This window comes from Xyrauchen texanus, chromosome 9 (assembly GCF_025860055.1).
Source record: "Xyrauchen texanus isolate HMW12.3.18 chromosome 9, RBS_HiC_50CHRs, whole genome shotgun sequence".
Taxonomy (NCBI): domain Eukaryota; kingdom Metazoa; phylum Chordata; class Actinopteri; order Cypriniformes; family Catostomidae; genus Xyrauchen; species Xyrauchen texanus.
The window spans coordinates 32,167,539-32,186,862 of record NC_068284.1 but is presented as its reverse complement, the minus strand read 5'-3'; the positions used below and the strand labels follow the sequence as shown (position 1 = coordinate 32,186,862).

The 19,324-nt window shown below is 40.4% G+C and overlaps 1 protein-coding gene across 1 annotated transcript in view; it reads right to left on the bottom strand.

The window, feature by feature from the left end:
* LOC127649716 (astrotactin-1-like) overlaps positions 1–19,324 on the bottom strand; it is a 560,423-nt gene that overhangs the window by 279,461 nt on the left and 261,638 nt on the right. The window contains exon 12 of the mRNA XM_052134948.1: positions 12,020–12,157. Coding sequence (XP_051990908.1) covers positions 12,020–12,157 — 138 coding nt within the window. The remainder of the gene's footprint in view (positions 1–12,019; positions 12,158–19,324) is intronic.

Sequence of the window (19,324 nt, the reverse complement as noted above, 5' to 3'; positions counted from 1 at the left end):
TTTTTTTTTGGTGAACATCTGCAGTAAGTCTACTTTACGCAGAAAAAAAACTGTTTGTGCTGAAAATAATGATAATGCCTTCATTTTAATACTCACAGTGCATCAATATTTCAGCACAATAAACATCCGATTACACTTCATTATGGCTGGTTAGTAAATCCGATTACATTTTTTGTTTTTTACTGAAGTATAATGTACAAATATGGCACAACAGTTTTATGAATTTACCAATGTATCTTATGATCTTTAGCCATTACTTGAAACAATGCATAATGGAATGTATTAATACCGAAGATGCTTATGCAATTTATCCTATACACACAAGATTATGCATTAAATCATACAAATATCAAGAACAGGATTTTAAAGAGGCTCTAGTATAAATTAGTAAATGTTTATTCTTTGTCTTCTATATGCTACCATAAATCCAGATAATGCTTTACACTATAGCTGAAAGTAAACAATGGCATTGATGGCTAAACCTTGAACATGTGAACTTTATTGCTCTGACCTAGGCTTGGGCTGCGTGGCTGGAAAATTGCATTTTTTATTTCCAAAGCAGTTGAAACACCCAAATATTTATCATTACTATGAAATATGAATGTGCAGTGGTCATGATGAAGCAGCAAACCAGTGACCTTTTATTGTCTAATATTTTTAAAGAAAATAGTGAAATCATTGGGCTGCTGAAGAAGTGGAATGCTATGATAAATGGATTCATATTACTGCTAATGGGATTTCAGCTTGAAGATAGAAAGGCTTCCTCTTCCTTTCATTTTTTCCTATTTTTCTATTATAAAGTGGCCACACATTTCTCAAACTCCCATTTGAGACTAGGGCAATTAGTATTTTAAAATTATACAATTTTTACACAAGCAATTTCATTGACAGGATCCTCACATATTTAAAAAAAAAAACATAAGTAAATGGCAATACATTTCATAAAAATGCATTATGGAAAAAAGCAAGACTGATAAAGATGCTACACTTTCAGCAGATGAAATCAGTCACATCTCTTGTACAATAATCAGCAAACAGAACAGATGCTTATAAAAAAAAGTAAAATCATGAAAGCTATTCATAGGTTATCTTCCCAAAAAAGCAAAAATTTTTGACTCATTTGGCATTATAAAAACATTACTCTGTTTTGTTTCTGTTCTGTTTCTGTTCAAATGAATGATATTGGGGCGGAACTATCTGTGGACTATTTATTACAGATGGAGGAAGTTCTGGAGGGAAACCATGTATCAAACCTGTCATTATTTTAACGTTTGGTGCTAATATTATTCCATTTAGTTATTTAGAAATTACACACTTCACCTTTACAGAGAAATTTATAATAACATCAATAATAGTATTTGTGATATGAAAGATGTTACATTTTCACTTAACTAACTCATAGCTAAAAATAATCAATGGATCATCAATGGATTCACTGGCTGCGTTTGAATTCCTGTCCTTTCACAGTACAGTTTGGTATTTATTTTGATTATGAACCCATTTCTCTGCAGTTGATGAAGTACTATCTGTAGGTCTGCAGTGGTTACACACTTTAGAATCACAGCAGGTGCAGTGCGTCATTCGAGTAATGTTCACTTTCTGAGTATTCAGACATCCTACTCATTTGACATGCTGCTTTTTGCACACTGTGTAGCAGCAATGTATGAATATTCAGATGCAGGGTCTGTCTCAGCAAATGCCCAGCTTACTTAATAGAAGATGTTGCAGTTCTCACCTCAGTTTCCAAGTCTCACAAATCTTAGCTAAAGACTAGGCATGCCAGAGAAAAGCTGACCTTTTAAAGTCATGACGTTATGGTTGTTAGGGGGTAAGATGTTATCGTAATAAGTGAGAAATATATAATGACTCCGATCCCATGGTAATGAGGGCACTTTGAACAAATTGAGACAAATCTACCTCTGTGAACAAAGCATCTCAATTGGCATGGCTTAGAACAGAAAGTCTATGGGAGCTCTAATTAGTGGCTTAACTCCAAATACAAAGCAAGCACTTGTTCACTCTTTTTAACAGTGGCAAGAAGTAATTAAACCAAACCTTAACTAAAGAATATCCAAATATCAGAAGACTCACTGGTGACAAATCTGATACTTAAACCTATTCAATCAAAATTTAAAACTTTGAAAAACAAATACCACTAATCAGACATTGTCTTATTTTATTTTAAATTTAGTTTTTTGTCCCGATGTCCCTTTTGTAATTGGAGACACTGAAAAACACTTAACATACTTATTAGCAAAAGCAATAATAAAAACAAGGATATAGTTTATTATATATATATTTCATCATTTCAGTTCAACATGCATGTGCACCATTCAGATTAAGATTGAATTAAGAATACCTTTTGAATTTAATTCCATTGAAATACATTTAAATTTGAAATTGAGGAAGCAGAATACAAATTTTATGAAATATAAATAAATCCATATATTTATTGTAAGAGTATAGTTTTAATAATAACTTTTTCAGTATGAATCCAGAAATATAAAATTATATTGATATTATAATCGACTAAAAATAAATCACACATAATATAAATAAAAATAAAGCGACTCAGGTCATTGCACACCACTCATATCCCAGGCAACCTCAACATGGCAGCAGATACGCTGTTGCGACAGGGCACACTCAGCAGAGAATGGAGGCTCCAACCCCAGGCGGTCCAGCTGATCTGGGAATGGTTCGGCAAAGCACAAGTAGACCTGTTCGCATCCCAAGAGACCTCCCACTGCCCGCTCTGGTACTACCTAGTGGAGGCTCTCCTCGGGACAGACACGCTGGCACACAGCTGGCCCGGGAGGCTGCACAAGTAGGCATTTCCTCTAGTAAGCCTACTTGCACGGGTGCTGAGCAAGGTCAGAGTGGACAAGGAACAAGTCACTCTGGTGGCCCCCTATTGGCCCACTTAGATTTGGTTCTCAGATCTCAAACTCCTCGCGACCGCCCTTCCCTGGCAAATTCCCCTGAAGAAGGACCTTCTTTCTCAGGGACGGTGCACCCTCTGGCATCAGCGCCAAGACCTCTGGAACCTCCATGTCTGGCCCCTGGATGGGATGCGGAAGATCTAAATGGCCTACCACCTGCTTTTGTAGACATTATCAACCAAGCCAGAGCTTCCTCTACCGGGCAACTTTATGCCTTGAAGTGGCGCTTGTTCGCGAATTGGTGTTCTTCCCAATCTGAAGACCCGCAGAGTTGCGCAGTCGGGTCAATGCTCTCATTTCTGCAGGAGAGGCTGGATGGGAGGTTGTCCCCCTCCACCTTGAAGGTTTATGTAGCCGCCATATCGGCTCACCATGACGCAGTGGACGGTAAGTCTCTTGGGAAGCAAAATCTGATTATCAGGTTCCTTATGGGCGCCCGGAAGCTGAACCCTCTCATGCCATGCTGGTCCTTTCAGGCCTTCAGAGACACCCCTTCAAGCTGCTACAATCAGTCGAGCTCAAAGCCCTCTCCTTGAAGACGGCTCTCCTGATCACGCTCGCTTCCATCAAGAGGGTTGGGGACCTGCAAGCGTTCTCTGTCAGTGACACTTGCCTGGAGTTCGGTCCGGCAGACACCCATGTCGTCCTAAGACCACGACCGGGCAACGTGTCCAAGGTTCCTACGACCCCCTTCAAGTATTGAGCGCTGCCCCGGGAGGAGGCAGACCCAGCCTTTTTGTTGTTGTGTCCAGTGCGTGCTTTGCGCACCTATGTGGACCACAGGCAGAGATTTAGATGTTTTTAGCAGCTCTTTGTCTGATTTGGTGGACAGTGGAAAGCTGTCTCCAAACAGAGGCTTTCCCACTGGATTGTTAACGCAATCACTTTGGCCTATCACACCCAGGCCGTGCCCGTCCCCTTGCGAATTTGAGCACACTCGACGAGATGTTTGGCATCCTCGTGGGCACTGGCCAATGGCACCTCCCTAGCAGACATCTGCAGAGTAGTGGGCTGGGCAACACCCAATACCTTTATGAGCTTTTACAATCTCAGGGTTGAGTCGGTCTCGTCCCGTGTTCTCTCAGGTCCGAGCACATAAAACTCGGGAATGTGGAATGTCTGACCGGTTGTTCCGCTTGCACATAGCGCCTTTCCCCTCCACTGAGGTTATCACGTGTGCTCTTTTCCCCTAGGAGAGTACACTAGATTCACGCTCCCTGGATGCTCTTCCTCCCTAGCCCTCTGGTCAAGGAATTCCCTGACCAGACTCACTACGGGTACTAAAAATGACTCCGTACTGGAATAGTTGATCCACAGAATGGGCCTTTGTGGATTAATCCCCCTGTGTGTATTTTCAGTGGTATGGTCCCCCTACTGGCAGCAGGTAGGATCTACCACTGCGCCATTTCCATGTGTGGCCTAAAAATGCATGTAACATATTTTTGCCTCTCTTTACCTCCCCCAGCCTGGGCAGGTGGTGGTCTCCATGGGGTCTTTTCCCCCTGAAAGAATAGGAGTTGTTCCCCCCCTCAGGGATGCTGGGAACCTAAAAAGTTTATGACAATTTTTTATGGTGCGTTGGGGAAGGTTATGTGCAGTCTGACTTAGCCTGTTACTTTGGCACACAACTGCCCGACCGCACCTGCATCACCAACGCATGTACACGGTTCAGTGCATGCCATGATTGAAGAGGGACCCCTAGTGTTGCTTCACTCGACACAACATCGAAGTGAGCGACAGACAGGGAACATTTAAGTTACTGTTGTAACCTCCGTTCCCTGATGGAGAGATTTGAGATGTTGTGTCCCCTCGGCCATGACGCTGAAACGAGCCACTGTAACAGCCGAACCTTATTCTCGGCTGAATGAACAGATGCATGATTCCCTCCCTTTATACACGTATGTCCAGGGGAGGGACATGCAAATTCTGTCTGCCAAATACTCATTGGCCTTTCTCAAGATCAGATGTAACCGAGGCCTTCAAGAAAGTCCCAGAGTGTCACTTCACTCGACACAACGTCTCGTTCCCTCCATCAGGGAACGGAGGTTCCAACAGTATCCTAGATGTTCTTGTTGTGCTGGACTAATAAAATGTCTTTGTTGTGTGACTGTTATTTTTTATGTTTTTTTTTTTATTTCTTTGAATTGCAATTTACTAAATTCCTGTCAAGTTATTCATATTACAATTCAATTCAAATTCCAACTCTTGAATGAAAAGGGTGCCAGTTCTTAAATCCTTCTATAATCTCTCCAGTTCAGATGTCCAATGCATCACAAAGTCATTGTGGTCTACATCTATATGATCTACGTTTAATCATCCCATCATTTGCTGAATCAAATACTGTAACATAAAGGCAGTGATGTACAAAACATCTCTATCATGAAAGTGTACAATGTATTCTTTCTAAAATATTTTTTTTGTGCAGCTCCAAGGTTGCCTTTCCTTGAATCAGATTATGCTGCTGGGAGTAAAAAACAGTGTACTTGTTCACTTGCACAAAAGTTCAAAAATGTGTTTGATGTCCTTGAAATGAACAAAAATTTATAATGTGATGTACAACGTTTGACGGTTATGGTAATTTTCCAAATTACTTTTCTGACAATTGAAGGGAATTGCAGTCATTGGACATTCAAAATATAATAAAAAAATATGAATCCATCCTGATATTTAGTTATTTAAGAAATAATTACAGATTTAATTGAATTGTTCTAGTTGGTCAAAGATGATAAGCATAAATAATAGCCTAAATATATAATTTTCTCCAACAATTCAAAAGTAAACAATCCCAAGTCAATACATTCTAATCAAATATTAACCAGTGAGACACCCAAATTATAATAACTCATACTTTGTTGAAAGGTCTTAAAATCAGGCACTAAAAACGGTTCATGGAACAAAAAAATAAAAAATTACTCATACTCAACTCTTTTTCAGCAGAACGTAACCAAAATCTGGAACAAAGGATTTTCAATTGTTCCAGAGTGAAAACATTAATTTTAAATTCTGGTAACTGGTTATAATTGGTTAATTTTGTTCATGAAACTAAAGGCCAAAGGGTTTACCGCAGTAATTTTTTGTAACTACACCACTTCATGTTGCCCGTAAAAATTAATCCTGAAGGAAACTAGTGCATCACCCATTTCTTTGCCTTATTGCCCTTTGTGGATGTTGCATTCTATCAATTAAGAACATTTTAACAACTATAATTACTACCTATACATGTACGGCTAATCCAGATAGAATGAAAAGGTAAAAGGAGGTAAAAAGTACATTTCTCAATTGTATCCATGTCTTTACTGAATTATTGTTTGATGCATTAATACAGATTTGATTCTGCCTGGTTATGACTGACCTTTTTTTTTGGTAAGTCAAGTGGCTTATGTTGGGCTTTTTTTTCAGACCAGGTTGTTTATTTCTATTGTGTGATCTGGCAACACTGCAATTGGTATTTCACCCACCCCTTAACGCCAAGTATGTCATTTTAAAAATAACGTTATTAACCATTCTTTTATTTTGTTCTAACCGGTAACCATATAGAAAGGAGGCTGTGGAATTTCTAAACCAGAATGAAAAAATACTGTTTTTGTTCAGAACAAACCGAAATAAAAAACAATTTGATTTTAGTTCCTGCTTAAAAGTAGTTTGCTTTGTGCATAAAAGCATGTTACACAACTTCACCTTCCCCCTTGTTTATAGGGATGCATGCGCTTCTTCAATACATTTCAATTCATTCAAGATTGGTAATATTATGGTAACAGATTGTGAAATATTCCTCTGCTCTCAAAACACTTGGAATTGAGAAGATACTCAGCAAGCCCACAGCCTTGGGACAGCATAACCTGCCAAATTCTACATGGTGAACCCTGTGAAGCTATCCATTCTGCAGGAGACCAGAAGGAAGTACAAAGAAGATCTTCATAAATTAAAGATTTAAGATAGGAGATCTAACTGCCCACCACCTACATTCACACGTATCTACAGTATATACTGTAGTATATGCATTTCCAATTTTGCACTAAATAACACCTTGAACATGTCTTTAAAGAAAAAAAAAAAAGTGGGTTAGAGAAAATAACAGCAAAAACGAACAGCCAAGGACAAAAATGAACAGTGTGTTATATTATGTGTGATTTATAAAAGGAGTTAATTAATCAGAAATTACTATAAAATAAGATCTCTTTTAATTAACATCAGACAGTGAAATATGTGTTATTCTGAGGAAAACAGCAGCACATTTTATAGTTAATTTCCATCTTTATTGTTTCTTATGACCAACACCATATCTATAATTGAATTTTCAAAATTAAATTTGTTATATTACTACTTTTAAGGCCTTAAGCACTAAAATATTTTAAACTTTCTTCAAGCACCAGCTAACTTGGTAATTATAGTGAGACAAATCACAGAATAATAAATTTTGGGTTAAAAACAAATTAATCAAATCAACATGTGCCCTTTGGTAATGCATTCAAGCCCCAACACAATCTGGATAATGTCAAGTCGCATAAATTTTGAGGTTTTACTAAGAATTTCTTTTTTTAAATACAGGTTAGCTCATTTGGTTGGAAACTTTAATCAGTTGCAGTTCAATAAAGATGCCCAGTGGAATCCTTTATCAGTATACTATCCACATATTTGACAACTCATATGTGCCATTCGAAGAAAAATGTCAAGAACAGTGGCTGAATTAAATCAATAAAAGCCACATAATTAAATTCCATATAATATATGAAAGAGGAATCTCAACAGATTTCCTGAAGTCAAATAAAACTGAAAGAGGTAAACAGGCTATATGGTTGGGGACCTGCAGGCGTTCTCTGCCAGTGACACGAGCATAGAGTTCGGTCTGGCATACTCTCACATAATCCTGTGAGACCCCGGCCTGGAATATGCCCAAGGTTCCCACTACCCATTTTAGGGATCAAGTGGTGAACTTGCAAGCACTGCCCCGGGAAGAGGCAGACCTAGCCTTTTCGTTCTGTGTCCGGTACGCTCTTTGCATGTTTACTTGGACTGCACAGACAGCTTTAGACACTCTGAGCAGTTCTTTGTCTGTTTTGGGGAACAGCAGAACGGAAAGGCTATGTGTACAACTTGCACTCAGCACATTTCCCCTCCCTGAGGGGATAAAGTGTGCTTTTTCGTCCACATGAGTTCCCAGGGTCGGTAAACCTTGGATGTCTTTCCTCCCCCAGCACCATGTGGCAGGCAAATTCGGCAGAGGAATTCGATGCCAGGCCTAGTACTAGTGAAGTATGTCCTGTCAGGTCAGCCCCTGTACTCCATATGTGGTGGTTCCCTGTCCGTAATCCCATATGAGGTGTTTTCCATGGTATGGTTTCCCTTATGGTAAACTGGTGTCTTCCCTTGGGTAGAACTCTACTCTGCAACCAGTCGCTGCACTTGTAGAGTTCATCCCTTCCAGGTAGGACCTACCACAGGGACTCCTTTCCATGTGTGGTACTTCCCGGTTGGTAAGTCCATGTGATGTGTTGGACAAAGCCACATAGTTATTCTACAGACATGGTTTAGGGTTTTTTCACAATCTTTCTAATCCTTTATAAAATATTTGTTAAGATGAAAAGTGTTTTAGAAAGTAACTGTAAAGTAATTTGTAATGTGATTACTTTTTCAATGAAGTATTTAGTACATTTAATCTGACTGCAATTTTAGAGAAATAAATAGTAATTATTAGTGAATTGCTATTTTTAAATAACTTACCAAACACTGCTCTGGGCATATGGCAAGAAAACCACATACAAACAATATTTTTAATAGTACTATATGAATGTATTTACATACTTTGTTAAAATGCTTATATTGCAAACTATTTAAATAATAATTATTATGTACAGAAACAGATACTTACATTCATTTCACTTAACACATTTTAAGGGGTGATGACATGATGAATGCAATTTTCCTTGATCTTTTAACATATAAGAGGTCATTGAATATATATATATAACTGTACATTGCCAAAATGACTTGTGTTCTACCACCTCTACATTGTGATGATGCCTACATCAACATGTACTTTATCTTTAATCACTTCCATAGCCCACATACCGTAGTAGTGGTGAGATGGCAAAGAGAGAGCAGGTCAGTAAAGAGCAGAGAGCTAATCATAAGTGTGGGCATTGACAAGTCCTAACGAAGGATCAGCAGTAAAACTGAGCATTTCTGACAGTGGATCAGAATGATGGTGGAAAATTATAATTTTCAACCACAAGGAACATATTAAATATATATAATAAAAAAATAATAATACAGGGCATAAATGCTTTAATGTAGGAGGGCCAATGAAAGATTTAGCTGTGATTTCAGCTTTTGTTGAATTGATCTTAATATTGTATTTTTGTTTAAAACAAATATTTTCCCCCCAAAAAACTTTTGTTTGATATCAATCAATAATTGCTGTACTGCCACGAGACCCCTTGTTATAAAGAATAAGCTCTTATATATATATATATATATATATATATATATATATATATATATATATATATATATATCAGAATCAGCTTTATTGCCAAATATGCTTACACATACAAGGAATTTGTATTGGTGACAGGAGCTTCGTTGCAAAACAATACAAAAAACAATACAAAAACAGCAGGCAGAAGACATCGATAATAAAAAAAATAAATAAAAAAAAAAAATATATATATATATATATATATATATATATATATATATATATATATATATATATATATATATATATCATTATACATATACGTACATAGAGACAAACACCTTCATACATACACACACATATGTATTGCAAATCTAAAACAAATCTGTTACATAAGTACAAAAAAAAAACAGTATTTTATGTACAGTGCAAAACAATTTTTTCCTTTGTATGTCATCAGGGAATGGAGGTTACAACAGTAACTGAGACGTTCCTCTTCTGTCACTCACTCGATGTTGTGTCGATGTAGTGACACTAGGGGTCACTATACAAAAACACAACAGCTCAACTGTGTTATGTGAACTGCCAATGCAGGTGCATCCAAGCTATTGCGTGCGTAATAGCAGGAGCATCAGTCTGCACGTAGCCTCACCCAACACCACAAAAGATGATATGTAGTTCCCCTAACCCCTGAGGGGGGGAAGGCGTGGGAGCAGGGTGCCAGCTGTGGCCTTTTCTCTATTTGCTTTCTCTCCACAGAGAAATGCTATTATACGCGCCGGGGAAGGTGTTATTTTCCTTTCCTATTCTTTCAGGGGAAAAAGACCCCACAGAGACCACATCCTGCCTGAAGGGGAGGTAACATGTGGGAATATGTCACGTGGGCTCACCAGCCGCACATGGAAGAGGAGCAGTGGTAGGTCCTGCCTTGAACGGGAGGATCTGTACAAACACAGCCACTGAGGCAGAGAGAGCTCTGCCCAAGGGAGAAGAGGGTGTGCCAACAAGGAGACCATACCTTGCCATTCGAGTTCCCAAATCGCCTACAGCACCAGCCGAGCCTGACTCATACTCGTAGGTAGAAGGCATGGCGCAGGGGGTGGCTGGAGCAGCTTTCCCCCAGAAGAAGAAAAGCTGTGAATGCAACGTTGCCATGGTCATGTTCTCGCAATGTGAACATGAACCATCCACGAATGCTGCCTCAACGTGATCACTGTCCAGACATGTAAGGCAGCTCTCATGGCTGTCGGATGCAGAGAGATAACAACTGCATCCAGGAAATACACAAAAACAGAAGGCATCTTTAAAAATATGCATCTTTAAAAAGATGTTCACGTCAATGTGTTTTGCTCTAATAGAGAAAATATACACTTTTGCAGGAATATATACTTTTTAGTGCTGTCCAAGCGCCCAAGGGTGTACTCTGCACTGATCGTGCAGAAGAAGAGAAAGCCACTGGAATGCACAGTATATCCAACAGCATACGCTTCTTCGTTAAGAGGTGAATAGACAGGCAGTAGAATTCAGCTCGCTGACACACAACTGCTCGGCTCTGAAGAAAAATCTGAATGAGTGGTTGCAGCCAGCACATTGCTCAAGAAGGAGATGCATTATGTCTCCTAGAACAACAGCAAAGGACCTTGAGAAGATGCTGAATGTAACAGGTAGACAAGTATCTATATCCACATAACCTGAAAGGCTGCTCAGCAAGGAAGAAGCCAATGCTCCAAAACCTTCATAAAAATGCCACACTACAGTTTGCAAGTGCACATGGGGACAAATATAATTTTTCAGACATTTCCTCTGGTCTGATGAAACAAAAATGTAAATTTTTGGCCATAATGAAGGATTGCGGTGGCAGCATCATGTTGCAGTGGTGATTTGCTGCAGGTGGGACTGGTGAACTTCACAAAATAATAATAAAATAGTTTGCATCAAGAGGAAGGAAAAGTATGTGATATATTGAAACATATCTCAAGACATCAGACATGTAGTTAAAGATTGGTTGCAAATGGGTCTTCCAAATGGACAATGATCCCAAGCATACCTCCAAAATTGTGTCAAAATGGCTTAAGGACAACAAAGTCAAGATATTGGAGTGGCCATCACAAAGTGCTGACCACAATCTGATGAAAATGTGTGTGTGAGCAAGGAGGCCTAGACACCTGATACAGTTACAACAGTTCTGTCTGGAAGAATGGACCAAAATTCCAGCAACTTATTGTGAGAAACTTATGGAAGGCTACCGAAAATATTTGATCCAAGTTAAACAATTTAAAGGCAATGCTACCAAATACTAACAAATTGTATGTAAACTTCCGACCCACTGGGAATATGATGACAGAAATAAAAGCTGAAATATATCATTCACTCTTCTATTATTCTGTAATTTCACATTCTTAAAAAAGTCAGGGAATGTTTTCTACGATTAAATGTCAGGAATTGTGAAAAACTGAGTTTAAATGTATTTGGCTAAGGTGTATGTAAACTTCCGACTTCAAACGTATATATTATTATTAGTATATATTATTACTATTATTATATTATTAATTAATAGGTGTTTTACCAACTAATCCATTCTGGATACAATGTTTCTTATTTTCCAATTGTTCTTTGAAATGAGCTGCTTGTAGATTGAAAATGTCATCTCCTACAGTACCTGACATCCACTGCATCCTCCATGACAGTCATATCTGTCTTGCATTTGGCAGAGGGGTTGATGGCCAGCTCAGCTGGAGGAATGACAAAGCTTTTGCTAAGTGGCAGCCACATGCCTTCGCCAAGAGTGTATGTGAATCTGAAACACAAAAAAAGGACACAGAGACTCTTTTAGAAACCTATTTCCAAGTAGGAAAAAAAAATATTGTACATCGTTCAGCCTGTATTGTTACATTGTGAGACATGAAAATTGCCATTTGGCTGACAGCAGTTCAACTAAAAAAACAAAAACAAAAAAAATTAAATATTTTTTCTTGTCTATCCATAAAGGTTAAATTCAAATAATGGGTTTGAATAAAAAAATGGCAGTCTTGCTTTCCAGGGTAAAAACTAACAACAAAATGTCACAATTTAAAAAGAGACAGGTTATCATTCATAGGCATAATTCATTGAATGATTTCTGACAAGAAAACATTCGCATGGTTCCATATGGGAGACACCTACATATATGTAAACTAATTTATACATTTGGTTTAGTGTAACCGCATCTGCTAAGGTGAGTGCCGATTTATCAAGTAATGCGTTTTCTAGCTGATCCATCTAAAGGATTAAACAGATTGTATTCTTATGTTTACAGTAAAAAAAAATCTGCTCCATAGTCTTTCTACTCTCCCCTGCAATATCAAACATAACTGCATTATCGGTCTGACCCTCGCTCCAAAGTAGAAGCACATTTTAAAACTTGAGCCATTACCAGAATTTGTATCTGTCCTTGAAAACTCTGGATTTAAAACTCCTGGTTTTAGTGTGGGAGACGTCCAGGTGGATAAAATCAACTCATAGAGAACACATGTGAGTGGACGTCCACAGAGGACTACAAAAACAAAGCAACTGAGCATTGTAAAATAATGCCCACAACTGAAGGTCAAAAGAGTTTATGTGAGTAATTGAAAACTGGCATAACTACAAGCTAACTCTAATTTCACTTCAATTAACTTTGAAGGCCTGAGGTGTGAAAATAATCAATCTATGAATAATGGTCTGTCCAGTACTGGCATTGACTTGTATAGAATGGAAAATGTATCAAACCTAAACACCCAACCTTAAGTATTAAACTACTCCAATTAATTCCATGTCCATGACATACAAACTCCATTCAGTCTTATTTTGTAGATAATTTCTGCCAGGGGTGATATCAATATTTGGCTTATATTGATAGAATGTTTCTCATTTAAAATGTAACCAAGAACAATGGCATCATCGTAATGTTTGCATATTGACTTGAACATGACACTTGCTGAGTGTCATGAAAAGGGCAAAACGTCTCAGGTTACTTGAATGTAACCCCTGTTCCCTGAAAAAGCGGAATGAAATTCTGCGCTGATATAGCGCTTTGGGAACGTCTTTAGGAGTGACAAGCTGTGAATATGTGTGCAACACATCAATGAAATTGACTGGAATTTATAGCCTGTGACATCATCAGCATGCACCGGTAACAGGGGCTATAAAAAGATGCACCACAGGTGCATCGTCAGGTATTTTGTATGAAGAGTAGTCCTCGGGCATCCTCAGTGCAGCAATGAAGCAGAGCATCTCGTTCCACTTATTCAGGGAACAGGGGTTACAGTCAAGTAACCCGAGATATTCCCTATCAAAAGCTTCTTTGATTTTGCGCTGATTTAGTGCTTCGGGAAAGAGAAAAATCACGCTGCCGCACTGCGGATGTCTGAACCCCTTACGGTTGTGTAGTTGTAATCACAAGAGTGCGAGAGGTCTCAGAAATGAGATTGTGATGTTGACTCAACGACGAAAGAGTGGCATGAAAATCCAAACTATAAAATCTTGTGAATATGTGCGTAGAGAACCAGCCTGCCGCATTCCAAACACGCTGCAGAGGGACACCTCTAGCCAAAGCTTTCGAGGCGACCCCCCTGGTAGAGTGAGCCCTGATACATACTGGTGAAGCTTGACCGTGCGCCTCGTAGGCCAGGGCAATAGCATCCCTCACCCAACATGACATTGTATGCTTGGTGGCGGCTGCCCCCTTTTTTACGGCCCCCATGACAAACGAATAGTTGCCCTGAATTACGCCACTGGCCAGTGAGGTGGACGTAAGCCTGGAGGTCACGGACTGGACACAGTCCGTGAAGTCTCTCCTGAACCGGCATTGTAAAAGGTGGGGAACAGAAGGTTTCAAGAGTGACTGATTTATGGTCGAGAAAGGAACCTTAGGCAGGTAGACAGGATGAGGGTGCAATATTGCTTTAGCCATTGCTGGGGAAAAATCTAAGCAGGGTGGCTAGACAAGCAGAGCCAGCAAATCCCCAATTCATTTTAAAGAAGTAATCGCCATAAGAAAAACAACTTTAGAGTCAGAATTGAGCGAACAAAGCGAGTGAGCTGAGGACGTTTCCCCAATGGCATCCCGTCAGTCAAGGCATGGCAATCTGCTAGAAAAGAGTGGCGGCATGTGCCTGCTGACAAATTTCCTGCAGAAAGTCCAGAACTGAAGCAATCTGCCAGTTAACTGGATCTGCATTATGTGCAGTGCACCATCTTTCAAAGACAACCCATTTATTGGCATAACTTCTTCTAGTAGAAGGTTCCCTAATGCTCAGAATGGTTTTGATAAATTCAGGTGAAAGCCTGTTGGTACCCTTCAGGGGCCAAACATGAAGGTTCCACATTCCGGGCCGGGGATTATGTATCGTCCCCTGCACCTGGGACAGAAGGTCCCTCCTGTCCGGAATAGCCCAAAACGAGCCGTTAAGGAGAGACATTATCTTTGAAAACCACACCCTGTTTGGCCAATGAGGCAGGACCCTTGCTGGCGAAATCTGGCCAGGACTCCTGGGAGCAGAGAAATGTATACAGGCGCATTCTGGGCCATGTATGCACCATCGCTTCCAGACCCAGGGGGGCTGGGTGATTTAGAGAGAAGTAGAGGGGACATTGCGCTGTCTGTTGGGAGGCAAAGAGGTCCACTTCCACTCTGTAAAATCTCAACCAGAATTTTTTCACTACCTCGGGGTGAAGTTTCCTCTCCCCTGTCGGTATTTTCTGTCTAGACAGTAAATCTGCTCCCACATTCAGGCATCTAGGGATATAAACTAATCTGATTGACAGGAGCTTGCCCAGGGCTCAAAGCAGAATCTGCAATTCCATTCTGTTCAACTGGTATGACTGTAGACCTCCTTGATGATTTTTGTAAGAGACTACTGCTGTGTTGTCCACCCGCACCAGGACATGGCAGCCTCTCAGATACTGGAAGAAGTACTTGAGGACCAGAAATACAGCCATCAACTCGAGACAGTTTATGTGCCAATCGAGCTGATGACCCTCCCATTCCACTTGAGTTGGACAACCACTTAAGACAGCTCCCCATCCCGTCAGGGAGGCTTCTGTCCTTAGCAATTTGCGATGGAAAGACGCACCTAGAGTGGGAACCAAAGTGAGGAACTGTGGTCTGAACCCCATGAAAAGGGCCGTAGCGTGCGGCACGTACAGCACGTCCCTGTGCTGTAATGCCAGTTCTTGTGACTGTGTTAGTATCAGCCAGTCGTCTATCTAATTCAGAATGCGGATGCCCCGGAGTCGCAAAGGAGCCAGTGCTGCATCCATGCACTTCGTGAATGTGCGGGGTGATAAGGCTAGGCCGAATAGAATAATCCGATTTTGGAAAGCAACTCAGGAACTTCCTGTGTTGTGGCAGAATTTCTATATGAAAGTATGCGTCCATGAGATCGATCGTGACCAACCAATCGTGATGTTGGATTTGAGACACAACTGACTTGAATGCCCTGACTGAGCGATTTGTAGCCTCAAAGTTCTAAAATCGGACACAAACCCACATCCTTTTTGGGAACCAGGAAGTAGTGGGGAGTGGTGGTGGCGTAGTGGCTAAAGCACAGGGCTGTTAATCAGAAGGTCACAGGTTCTAACCTCACGGCCACCACCATTGTGTCCTTGAGCAAGGCACTTAACTTCAGGTTGCTCCGGGGGGATTGTCCCTGTAATAATTGCACTGTAAGTCGCTTTGGATAAAAGCGTCTGCCAAATGCATAAATGTAAATGTAAATCTGCTGCAGTAACCTGAATCTCTCTCTGGAAGGGGAACATGTTCTATGGCCCCTTTGACCAAGAGATTTTGCAGTTCTTTCTACAGTAGACATACTTGTTCCAGTTTCACGGTAGGGGGAACCACGCCGTTCAAGCGCAGAGGACGGTGATCAAATTTAATTCTGTAGCCTTTTTCTACTGTTCTTAGGACCCACATAGTAACACCCAGCAGTAGCTTCCACGCTGCCAGGTTCTCTGAGATGGGTATCAATATTGACACTTCCTGTTGAGACACTTCCTAAGAAATCGAGTGTTTCCGTGTCCTGGACTATGGCAGGAAGCAAAGGAAAAGCAAACATTTTGCTGGAAACCGCTAACTCCCGAAACACCAGAGGTGGTGGGAATGGAGAGGTTTTGTGGGCGTATCGGGTAAGTACAGGTGGATGTTTCATGCGCCCTGTCCCAAGGGGGGCTACCCCCACAAGGCTTGGCGCCAAACCTTCAAGACTTTCTCTCTCTGGAAATAACCGTCCTGAGGTCTTGTTTTGGGGGCTGCTGAGGGTGACGAGCCAGTCCCCAGTCTTTACGAGGGGAAGAGCGATTCACCACGCTTTGTTTCTGAGCCTCCCTTCTAGAAGGACCGGGGCAGGGCAGGGTGGCCTGCGGCCCCTCCCCCTGAGTGCGGCGAGGAAGGAATTGCCCGAAGGCTTCATCATGAGTCTTCGCCTCCTGGAACCTGGTGATGACCAGTTCATCAAGTCACCGAACAAGCCAGAAGGTGAAACCGGGCCATCGAGAAGGAACACTTTGTCCTTGTCTCTGATGCCTGAAAGTTTCAGCCATAAGTGTCTCTCCATGCTGACCAAAGCAGCCATCGACTGGCCAATGGCACGAGCCGTCTGTTTGGTCACCTGGAGAGATAGCTCCGTGGCTCGACAAAGCTCTGAGAAAGCCTCTTCGTCAACCGTCCGTGCACTCAGGTCATTCAACTAGTCAGCCTGATACGCCTGCAACACTGCCATAGTGTATATGAATACTAACCACTAAAGCCGCTTTATAATCATGCGAGGAACGCACAGAGGTGGGTAGCTAGAAGTCCGCAGACTCAAGAGATTCAGCATCCCCCTCATGAACCGAAAAGGCACCGGAGCGTGTTTCAAGATCATGAGAAGGACCGGCTGGATCTGGGGAGAGAGTGAGCAATAGGGACGGACCCGTCTCTCGCTCCTCGGCCAGATCCTGTAGTATATTTTTATCAAGTTAATCAGGAATAATCAATGAAAACATTGTTGATTTATACCACAGTTAGGTCTGAGGGGCAAACATGCAGTTTACTGTGTGTAAAGGCCTGTGACGTGATGAATGTGTGCTCACATATGTTTGACTATTTGACTGTGTGTGCAGAAACATAAATAGCATTACTTAGGGGGGAGAATTGATCTTTTCCAAAGGACTTTCTGTTACTTCTTAATATGGTCAAGACCAGAGTCAATGAAGAGCATGATAATGCGTGTAACCCCACCTTGTTTGAGGAGATGTATTTAAGTGAAACCAAACCCAGAGATGCTTCAGTTGTTGTTGCTGTGGTTTCATGGCAGGCAACTTGGCTTTATTGTGTGATAATAAAGTCTATTCTTCTGAAATCAAAACCCCAAAGATGCTGAGTGATTTTTCACAAAATTGGCATAAGAAACCACTACAATTGGCGCCCGAACAGGGACAGAAGAGAGCAGAGTCGTTACATCGCGGGCTGGCTGGGAAGGCGAACACAAACACGGTGGCCACCATTAAGAGGTAAGCAGATTTTGCTTAGAAACGTTTGTGTTACTTGCCAGTTTGCCTGTGGTGGTACGAACGCTCAAAAAGCTCTTCTAAACCAATAAGGGAAATAAAATAAGAATAAATAAATGGTTTTTGATTCCAGAAGAAATAATTGCATGCAATGATTTGTTTTTATATGCTGTTAATTGTCTAGGTGGCCTGGCAGTAAATAAGGGCAGATAAAGGGAATAAAAAGTCTCACGGATACCGCTTGTATTGATTAGCAATACGAGGCTGCATGGGTGAGCAGGAAAAAGTCTCACGGATACCGCTTGTATTGATTAGCAATACGAGGCTGCACGGGTGAGCAGGAAAAAGTCTCACAGATACCGCTTGTATTGATTAGCAATACGAGGCTGCACGGGTGAGTAGGAAAAATACTCACGGATACCCCTTTTGTTGATTAGCAATACAAGGCTGCACAGGTGAGTAAAAGAATAAAAAATTAAATAAATCCTGCAGGTTAATTAAGATAGGAATAATGATAATTGTGCAATTTAGTGTTTTTTCGAAAGCTCCGTGTTTATAAAGGCCTTGTGTCTGTAATAAGTGTAACATTTATGTGCGTGTAAGAATAATTGTGGTTCAAAGAGTGTGCAGAGTGAATGTGTATGAGAAAGTATGACTGAATAAAAATATAAGTCCGGTACAGGAATTGGAATGTGTGATAGTCGTTGACCATAAAAGGAACACTGTGTGGATGTAATATGAGCCCAATAAATAAATAAGAGACAAAGGCGGATGAAGTAAAGTTGTTCAATAAAGAAAGTTTATCATTTATATGTTGAATGAATGTTGGAAATGAAAGCTGTCTCATAAACTGTGGAAGGAAATTTCCGTTGATAACATAGAAAACTAAAAATTTTCCAAAATATCAGCCTGTGCTGCATAAATGGTAAAGTGTATATATGCAATTTACAGCAGGGAAAATATATTTGGGCTATTTTCAACCTTCCATCAATATATGGAGGCAGAAGAGAGCTGATAATTACAGGCAGAGAAGGCACCTAATAAATATTCTAAATATTGCAAAGTGGAGATAAAACCAATGATAAAGATATAGTAGAAAAATACAATTAATAGAGTATAAACAAACAATAAGGAAAATAATAAAAACAGTGAGATAATATAGATGTAAAACGAAATTAGGAAAAAAAGAAATCAAAAAGTTGACTCACAACTGGCTGGAAAACATATAGTCTTGGCTGTTCTTAGTCTAGCAGCTGTTGATTGGAATGGGCTAGAGCATAACTCCTAAACTAGACTGTAGCATAGAAAAGCATTTGACTTCATACAGAGAATCTATACATTCAAGAGATATTGTTGGGTGTGTGAACAAGATAGAGAGACTTAGCTTTGCTGCGTAGACAGAAAGTTAACTCTTAGCTTCTGAGGTTTTTTTTAGACTAGCAGCTGAAAAATATGC